Genomic DNA, 10618 nt, shown 5'->3' on the forward strand with positions numbered 1-10618 from the left:
TTAATTCATCTTTAACTGTTTGTTCACTGGAGCAAATCTTCAAAGCCCTGTTTTTTAATTTGTTAATGACATCTAGTTTTTGTGTTGTGTGGTGGTAGGAATGTATGCGAATATGTTTACCAGAATGTGTAGTCTTAAAGTAAACAGTGAAGGAAAGACTGCTAGGAAGACGTGTGACAAGTGTATCTAGAAAGGGAAGTGAGCTCTGACATTCAATTTCAGTTGTGAATTGTATGCATTTGTGCTGTTCGTTTAGGTGGCTGAGGAAAGTATAATGTCTGGCAGCCATGGAACCAGATGATGAAAATAGCATCAACATATCTAAGCCAGACTTTATTATTATTATTATTACCACCCCAAGACCTCATGGAGTCAAAGACTCATCGGGGAGGTCCTTTTATCACACACACAGCTCATCATACCATGCCTTGAACACTCTCAAACTCCATGCAGACACCACACTCTCAGGCAAGGCATTCCAATCATTTACAACTCTGCATGAAAAAAACCTGCCTCTCACTCCACTACTCACACCTGCTTTATACAGTTTCGAGGTGTTATGTCATTGTATTTCTTGTTATTTTTATTTGCTTGTATATATATATATATATATATATATATCTCACAACTTTATCCTTATTTACTTCTATTTTATTCTTTTGTCCTATCATAAAATTTTGAATTTGGTGCTAGTTGAAGAAACAGTGTCTACGCGATTTGGCCGACTCCTAGACTGATCAAGAGTATTAATTACTTAGACTAGTTTCGACTGTCTGGAGTTACTTCCCGATAAGGTACTGGCAAATTTATTGTTTCGCTGCGCCGGCCAATACCCTTTGGTTAGAAAGATCTCTTAACCAAGGCAGAACTCTCATATAATATGCAGTAATAATCAATCTATCATTAATATCTAGTACCAAATTATTTATATCACTTTCGCTAACTATCATTTGCAGTTGTGGTCCTTAAACATGCTATTCTGTCCTGCTCAGGTTCCGATTTTTATGAGTGATGCATTGAATTCAATCTCAGGCCAAGAATCAGGTGCTGTTTTTTTGAAGTCATAAGAACATATATTTACATTCATACACTCTACTAAGTTATTGTCATTCTAAGTTAGGGAATTGTTTAATGAGTTACAAACCAACTAGATTCAATCATGAAACCTTTCTATAAATTAAAACACTACCTTCATGCCATATACAGATCTAAATTCTCATTCACACAATTCATCTAATATAACATCTTCTAAAGAACTTATCACAAGAGTTTTGCCACTGCTGCCCATGCTAATCACTGAAAAGTCTTATACTGGAATGTCCTTGTACATTAATTCACAACATTTCATCTTTTCAAATGGAAAAGGAAAACAAAACTATACATTACCAACTCCTATGATGTTCTGCGGGTCCGTTATTTAGTTCATATTTCAGCTTACACTGCTCGATCCTTTTTCTCCCAAATAGTGTTAAGACATCTCATTCTGGCTTTGTTCCACGTGGTCACTCAAGGAGATCATTTTATCTGGTTATCTCGAAAGCTGCCATTGTGCCTGAACTTGACATGCTCGGTCGCCACATGTCTTCGTCTGCATTGCTGTCCCGATCTATCGTACTCGGCTATTCTTCCCTGAAAATGTGCCGTGCCTGGACTCTGGAATATAATGGTGTCGACATCACACAGCAGAAGGTGATTCTGAACCCTCAATGAGATGGGAGAGAGTGACCTGACATCCAAGAAAAAAAAAAGCCCCTTGTAAGGATTGCAGACTCCTTTTATGTTCCACCCTCTGAGCCCTCTCTACTCTTACGTTTTTCGCTCGGCATCAATCTCTTTTTTTCCATGCGAGATGTTTTGCTACATCTTCTTGTGCACATGGGACAATCTTCTCCTCAGTAACTTCTGAGAATTATGGGCGTGCCGCTCGCCCTGCAAGTGCTACTTCCGTAGGCCAAGTGTTCACCCGAAATTTTGCCAGTGGACTTCGAACTTTTGTTTATATATTGTGATAAACACTTCACATAGAACAACTTTTAATTGTTACACTTTATAAACAGATCACATTACTTAAATATATTTTAGTAATTTCACTTTAACGACATTCATTTATAGCCCCTTTTTTCCTTTTTAATTTATTTCTTTATTTAAACGCAGGTATCTCCTTGTTGATTTATTATGTTTTGTTAAATGTTCAATGAATTATTTCTATAATGAAAGCACTTCATTCAAGACTTAACAAAGGTTTCTCCTTTCTCTAAAACAAATTTTAACAGATTTTTTTTTTCAACCTATCCTTTAACTCTCTGGAAAAGACCTCTCCATTTCGCCTGGGTCTTAATTCAAACCTATTCTTTGGCAGGAATATACATGCTGAGGTTTCCTTAACTGTCTTACTCATACAACATGCATTTCCATGGCCCTTTTGCCTTTTTTGAGATATATTGGTCATCTACTAGTTTCTTACAGGTTCTTCTAGTCCTTTCAATACTGATATAGTTAACCCATAATACTCCCTTTTAGATTGCATTCTGTCTCTTGCATACAGTTTCTTCATCCACGGGTGCCTTAACTTCTTTAGTATCGTCTGCACCTGGGTATTCTTTCTCCTTCGATGGCGATATCTGATCTGTTTCTGATCGAATGCAAGCCACACGGGGGTTTTCTCCTTCGGTCAGTTCTGCTTCACTCTCACACTGGGACTTGTTGCTTAATGGGGTATTTCCTTTACCCAAGGTTTGTGACTTTTGATCCCTCTTAATTCTCCTTCTCCCAAGAAAACATACCTCCCTTTTTGCATAATTACATGAGAATCTGTACTTCATCAGAAAATCATTTCCTAGTATTAATTTTAAGTGTGGGAGAGAGGTCCTTGGCAGAACCAAAAACTCATGCCAAACACTTGTTATATTCTGGTAGCTGCACTTTCAATCCAACTGACCTGGATCCGTGAATTGTAGAGGGGGGGGGATATTCCTAACAGTTTAACAGGTCTTTTTAAACATGTGACTCTTCTTCTTCTCACATAGGGCTCTAAAGTAATTTTCTGACACGATGGAGGCTTGGGAACCTGTGTCCACCAATGCTCTGAGGTCTCTACCACAAATCCTTCCCTTTACAGTAATTCTAAGTGCTTGTTCCTGATGTCGTCAACCTTTCCTCCAGGTTTGTTTGGTACAAACATGAGATTTAGATTCCTCATGAGGATCTCTTCTGGAGTTCTCTTTCCTGCTATAGCAATTGTGGGTTAAATGCCCAATTCTATTGCAATTGAAGCATCTTGGAGGTTCCCTCTTGTCATATATCTCCTTCTGAGGATGAACAAGACTCTGCAGTATCTCTTGTAGATAATTTTGCCAGTTTTTTCTTCACTATGTCTAATTTATCTAGCAGCGGTTGCTGCAATCTTTCAACCTCCCTATGAATCAACTCAGTGATTCTCTCATCTTGAGGGCAGGAAGACTCAGGGTTTCTCACAGAGGCTGTTATCAGTTGGTTAAGCACCGCATCGAGGCGTTCCATAACAGGCTGTTGTAATTGTTTGATTTCCTGTTTAATCGAGGAATAAACCTCACTTTGATTGGGAATGCTTGTTACTTCCTGATTGACTGATTCAACTCTACTTCCCTCATTCCCCTTTTGTGTTTTCTGTCTCTCCTTCCTCTCATGACATTCTCTCAATGCTTCTGGGTGATTGCTAGTATCTTTTTCTTCTTTTATCAGATTAATAAGCCCTGTGGTAGCTGTGGGACGAATGTCTCCTAGCAGCTGTTCTCTTTCTTTCACTGAGTTGTAACACTCTTCAATATTGGTTATGTCTTTTCTAAACGTGGTTTCCCTCAACTCCTGTCTCACCCCTGGCCTGAAGTGCTGAAAGACTGCCCAGTCCAATTGGGGTTTGTCTTCACTTGAGACATTTAGGGTACTCGCAAGGGTCAGCAATCTGTTATGGAAATCTGATATAGTTTCCTTGTCCTTTTGAACCATCCTTTGGAGCTTCCATAGGTTTGACCCTAGGCTCCTTACTTTCGAGAACTGTCGGATTAGGACTTCTTTGAACTTAGAATAGTCCAGGGTCTCATTCAGGATTGGTGAGGAGTAGAGGAAGTTTTTTGCCTTCCCTACTAACTTAATGCGTAGCAGTATAAGAAGTTGGAAATCTGTCCATCACCCAATCTTTCTCAGTTCTTCGATGTAGCCAAAGAATGTAATTACATCATCTGTCTCTTCTCTAGAGAATTGCAGGAATACTTGTTGAGGGTTTATGGTTCTGAAGAACTCAGAATCATTCCTTTCAGAACTTGTGGGTACTGACATACCTGTACTTAAATTTACAGTGAAATTCCTCAAAATTTTCTAATTAATTCTATATTTCTCAGTAGAATTGCCTGTTTTGCCTGATTGCCTGTCTTGAATTCAAAATCAACTCACTGCGATCGATCGATTAATCTTATTTAAGCAATCTAATCACATCCTGTCGGCTGCTGTCCCATTGTTATGTCGTTGTATTTCTTGTTATTTTTATTTGCTTGTGTATATATATATATATATATATCACAACTTTATCCTTATTTACTTCTATTTTATTCTTTTGTCCTATCTTAAAATTTTGGATTTGGTGCTAGTTGCAGAAACACTATCTACACGATTTGGCCGACTCGTAGACTGATCAAGAGTATTAATTACTCAGACTAGTTTCGAATGTCTGGAGTTACTTCCCGATAAGGTACTGGCAAATTTATTTGTTTCGCTGTGCCACCAATACCCAGCGCTGGCCTGTGCAAATTTTTGAGTGTGGGCAAGATTTTTTTTTTTCCGCCCTTCAGTCGAAATTGTATATGTATATATAAAAAATATATATATATATATATATATAGTAAATAAATAAATAATAATAATGAATAAATAAAATATTTTTGTGTAATGAGTACATAATAATGAGTACAAAATGTAATGAGTACATAATTTTAACACAATTTATAAATATTACATAAATCACATTAAATATGACAAAACAAATATGAAAAAATCTAAATTAAGAATTAACAGTTTTAATTGTTTAAAAACAAGAAACCTTGCTAGCCTTAATTTCGGCAAAAGACTTTACTACTACTTCTAGATCTAATGTCTCGGCTATATCACTTTCAATAGATAAAGTGGCTAAGCTATCTAATCTCTCTCTCTTGGGACATTGTGGACCTCAAATAATTTTTAATAAGTCTTAATTTAGAAAAACTGAGCTCTGCACTTGCAGCTGTAGTTGGGATTGTTAAAAGAATTCGTAGTGTGTACACATTTTCTTAATGTGTACACATTAAGAAAAACACTTATGCAGTTATTTGCACAAATATAATTTAATACTTCTTTGGGAGAATAATCATTTGATATCCTCTGAGACAATATCTGATTCATCTAATAAATCTGTTGATGAAATATATTTTTGATCACCATCAGGCAGAAAGTTTCTAAGTCGTAACAAGCTTTTTTTACTGTGTCATTATCAAAGTTACCAATGTTAAAGAGAAACCCGAAAATTTTTTCATATTTATTTGCTGTTCAAATCTCTCAGTAATTGATGTTATTGCTGAATCAAGAATTACATTAAAAAAATTAATTTGAAACTGTCGCTCAAAATTAGTAATTGATTCGTCAGGACATACATAATCAAATTGAGTTTTTGCACGTCAAGTTCGTGTGCTGTCATTAGTTGGGAAATCAGCATTTAACGCAATATTTAGAGCAAAGTTATGGGCTTGGTGCTTAACTCTCAAAAAATTATTTTCACTTCTATATGACATCAAGAATTTTTTCGTCGCATCTAATGATTTCAAAGCTTCCATAATATTGCAAGAGATATTTTGCAATTGTTTGCTAGATGCATTGACTTCACTTAGAATGTCATACCAAACAAATGTGCCAAATATAAACTTGAAAGAATTAATTTTTTTTGCTAATGAACTAGTTTCCAATTTTATTTTAATGCCTTGTTGCCCAATTAAGCTGTCATCTTCTGTGATGAAAATTAAAGCTTCATGTATTTCTTTTACTTGATTTCACATTGCTTTTACAGCTTCAACACGACTTTCCCATCTTGTCGTGCATAAAGAGGTTTTAAAGTAAAATTTTTGGATGTGGTTTAGTTTTCTTTATCGATGACTTGATGAAGAAAAGAAATTATAGGTTGACTGAATAATGTCAAAAAATAAAACTGTATCTACATTGCAGCTTTGTGCATCGCTCAATACCAAGTTCAAGGAATGTGTACAACACGGAACCAAAAATGCTCTAGGATTTTTGTTCCTTAAAACTGCTTGTACCCCTGCATTCTTCCCCTTCATATTTGACCCGTTCTCATATCCCTGACCACTAATATTTTGATATAAGTTTTTTTCTTCTAATAATTTTAAAATTACTTCAGCCATATCACTGCCTGTTGTATTATTACTTTTAATAAAATCTAGAAATCTTTCCTCTATTTGTATAATATCTTGGGTTTCTTAATTTTTTTCTTTTATAGAAACATAGGTTATCTTACGATTAAGCACATTTGCTCCTGCCATGAAATATCAGTTATTGAAATATCACGAAACAACAATTATCGAAATATATTCAGCATTCATTATTTTAGATACAATTTTTTTTTTCATTTCATTACTCAATATACAGGGTATCCCAAAATTCACGCAAGAAGTAATTTTGATAGAAAACACAGGTTTTTAATTAAAAATTGTAATTTCTTATTGATTCATAAAGCATACAGTATAAGGTTATACATGGAATAGCATATCGGGTAAATGGCCTCCACGGCTTTGCTGGCACATACGCACTCTTTTGTAGAAATTTTCCATGACTGTTTTGAATACATGTGACTGAATTTCGTTGATACAGCACTCAATTTCCTCCTTCAAGGCATGGGTGGTCGTGGGTTTGTTTGCATAAACCTTAGACTTCAAAAAACCCCAAAGAAAAAAGTCCAACAGCGTTAAGTCACATGATCTGGGCGGCCAATTCTGATCAACAAAATGGGAAATCACACGACCAGGAAATGACTTATGCAGTAATTGAATTGTTTCTCGGGCTGTATGGCATGTGGCACCATCTTATTGAAACCACATGTCGTCCACATCCATATCTTGCAATTTACGCAGAAAAAACTGGATTATCATGTCGTGAAAGCGAGCACCATTAACTATTATTGCCTTGCCAGCCGCATTTTCAAAGAAGAATGGACCGATGATGCCTCCAGCCCAAAATCCGCACCAAACAGTGACACGTTGTGGATGCATTTGTTTCTCAACAATCACTCATGGATTTTCTGAACCACAAATGCGACAATTTTGTCAATTGACGAAGCCATCAAGATGAAAATGAGCCTCATCGCTGAAGATGATTTTGTTCGAAAAATAAGCATTCACTTGTTGTTCCATAATCCATTCAACGAACTCTCTTCACTGCGTGTGGTCAGTAGACTTCAGTTCTTCAGTCAATTGAACTTTGTAAGCATAAAGATGCAAATCGTTCGTGAGAATATGCTGTAGAGAGCTTCTCGAAATGCCCAATTCAAGACCATGGAGCCGAATTGATGTTCCTGGACTCTCAGCAACACTCTCACGAACTGCTTTGATGTTTTCTGTTGAAGGACTTGTTGAAGGACGGCCAGAGTGTATAAGATCACTAATTGATCCAGTTTCCTTGAATTTTTTAATTAATATTTTCACAGTTGATGAAGTTAAATCACTATTCCGACCATATTTTGTAGGAAAATTGCGAACTGTAGCTGCCAAACCTTCATTATTTTTAAAATATTGCTCAACAATGAAAATGCATTGTTCTTTCGTGTAGCGCTCCATTTTTAATAACCCTGAACTGTCAGCTGTCACGCTGTCTTTTTTTTTCTCATTGGCAACACTTTACCGCACAAATGGCACTAAATTTAAATCTTGCGTGAATTTTGGGACACCCTTTATTAATGATTTTATTTTGTATACATTTCCCTAAATAATGTAATTGAATTTCATTGTTTTTATGCATTCTACATGTTTTTGTAATATGCTGTCAAATTCGGCAAATAATTCAGTTAGTTTCAAAAATTTTCCATTATTATTTGTATATAGAGTATCTGAACTTCCTCTGAACACCATATTTCCTTTTGCATGAAATTTAATAACCGATATTATACGTTTTAAAACATGCATCTAGTGTTCTTGTTCTTTTTTGAGTAATTTTAGCTGTATGTTTCTCAACCTGTTTTGGATCATGCCCACCTCAACGTCTCAAAGATTTTGATGCCCCCCGTTAGTCAATCAAGTTCTGAAAAAGCATAATATGAATAGGTACCTCAAATAAAAAAGAACACAGGTTAAGCTGCTTTTAATTTGACTTTGAACATAATTAATGAATATATATATGACAGATTTTCTGATTTAAAAGAAATTTATTTTCCATCTTGGATAACTCAGCCAATGCTAGTGGACCTAACTGTTGTTGCCATGAAGTATCAGGAACTCTCAGAAATGCAAAATGATGAGTCTATTAGAACTTTATTCAGCATGTAAAAAAATATATTTTATATATATATATATATATATCTTCAATGAATATAAATTTTATATTACACTTTGTATATTATAAACATAAATCGAACTCAACTCTCGAAAATAAAATCCAAGTTAATGCGATCCTTGATCTTGATGCCTGCTGCAAAGAGTTTTTATTTGAGGTACTGATTTAGTCAATTTCAATCTAAAATCCCCATAGTTTGTGACATCCAGACGATTTTTTTTTTTCAGTAACAAATCATTTACAGCACTAAAGCCACATTCAGCTAAATATGACAATGGGAAGGGCAACAGTAATTTTCTTGCAAAACTAGTTGAATTTCGGTATTTCGTTTCTGTCTCGTCACAAAGCCACCATTGTTCTTTTCATGCTGAATAAAGTTCTAATAGACTCATCATTTTGCATTTCTGAGCGTTCTTGATACTTCATAGCCACAACAGTTAGGTCCACTAGCATTGCCTGAGTTATCCAAGATGGAAAATAAATTTCTTTTAAATCAGAAAATCTGTCATTTAAATCACAGGCCATTTTGCTTAGGTGATCAACAATAACAAGCACAGCAGCATCGGTTACCTCATACTTATTTAGCCAATAAAATTGGTCAAATTTTTTGGCTGAAACATTATTTTGACATAATTGCAGAAATGCAATGAAGTCCAATATCTTGGCCTTTGCATCAACAAGGGTCTTATTTGCTCCTTGCAGTTACTTATTTAACATATTCAGTTTTTCATGGATATCTGTCAAATAGCTCACAAATGCTGATCATCAACTGTTTGTAAGAGTTTCATTTCAAATTTGTCATTCAAAAACTCACTAAGAATATCAAATAGTTCCATGAATCTTCTCAAGCAATTCCCTTCCGACAACCACCTCACCTCGGTGTTGAAGTAGTAATCTTACATGGTTAGCAGTTTTATCCTCGCAAAATTGTTTGAAGAGATGCTCACATTTGGCATTAGCTTTGATAGTGTTGATACATTTTATAACTGAATTCAATATCTCATTTAGAACAGGTGAAAGTTTTTTGGAAACTAAATTTTCTCTGTGAATAACACAGTGCACAAGCAACATTTCAGGATTGTCATCCTTCATTAATTTTAAATAGCCACGTTTCTTGCCCATCATAACTGACGCGCTATCTGTACCACAAGATATAATATTTTTCATCGATATTCGAGCATCATCTAAATAATTTTTGAGTTTATTGTATATATTTATACAATAGTAGGCAGTAGTGGTGGTTTTCAATGCTTCACAGAACAATATCTCTTCAGTAAATTCACCATTGTCAATATATCTTACATAGGCCATCAATACAGTCTCACTGTCTCTTACAGTTGATTCATCCAACTGTATTGAGAATTTCCTTGATCTCAACTTTTCAATAAGTTGTGTTTCCACATCTTTAGCCATCTCATCTATTCTTCTGCTAACAGTCTCATTGCTCAGTGGCATTCCTTTGATAGCTTTGTCATCTTTCTCCAGAACTGTTTTGAGAAAAGTTGATAGTGCTGGTTTAATTAAATCCTCCCCTATTGTATGATTTTTTCCTGATTTAGCTATGAGCAGAGAAATTTCATAACTAGCTTCAAGGATACGATTTTGGGTAGCAGTTCTTACAGAGAACAATGAATCTATTGTTGATCTTTTCTCAAACTTCTCCTTTAGAGACTTAAATAGGTTCAATTCACAGTTCACATAAGCGCTGTGTTTCACCTTCAAATGTGCTTCGAGACAACTTTTTTCATTGATTCGTTGGTCAAGCAATGTTTGCACAATATACAGAGTGGTGACCATTCATTCTGAGGGGTGGGTATGAAACCGAACTTCAAATACTCATCTGAATACTGACAAACTTTTTTTTTTGCTTGCATTACTCATTTTATGCATGGGATTAGCAACTGAAAGGGAAATAAATAGGTCTATAAAGTACACTACGCATATGTGGATTATATAAGGAAATTAATGGTGCATAACATGTATTTATATTACGAGTTCTACAAAGATATATAATAAATAAAAAGTTAACATAATAAAAACGTAACATTTTAAAAGTCAA

General features: G+C 35.1%; 1 protein-coding gene across 1 annotated transcript; it reads right to left on the reverse strand.

Annotated features, from left to right (window-relative positions):
• Positions 1-9381: 9381 nt before the first annotated feature.
• Positions 9382-10356, reverse strand: LOC150092094 (zinc finger BED domain-containing protein 5-like). The gene has a single exon (XM_090415314.1). It carries the CDS (start codon positions 10354-10356, stop codon positions 9382-9384), a length of 975 nt encoding a protein of 324 aa, XP_090271440.1.
• Between the last annotated feature and the right edge of the window lie 262 nt (positions 10357-10618).

This window comes from Typopeltis vanoorti, unplaced genomic scaffold, assembly GCF_054136105.1.
Source record: "Typopeltis vanoorti isolate ZY-2024b unplaced genomic scaffold, IOZ_Tvanoo_1.0 HiC_scaffold_715, whole genome shotgun sequence".
Lineage (NCBI taxonomy): Eukaryota > Metazoa > Arthropoda > Arachnida > Uropygi > Thelyphonidae > Typopeltis > Typopeltis vanoorti.

Bases quoted from the DNA above. Each gene is read 5' to 3' on its own strand.
- LOC150092094 (XM_090415314.1), bottom strand. From the start codon at position 10,356: ATGGTCACCACTCTGTATATTGTGCAAACATTGCTTGACCAACGAATC.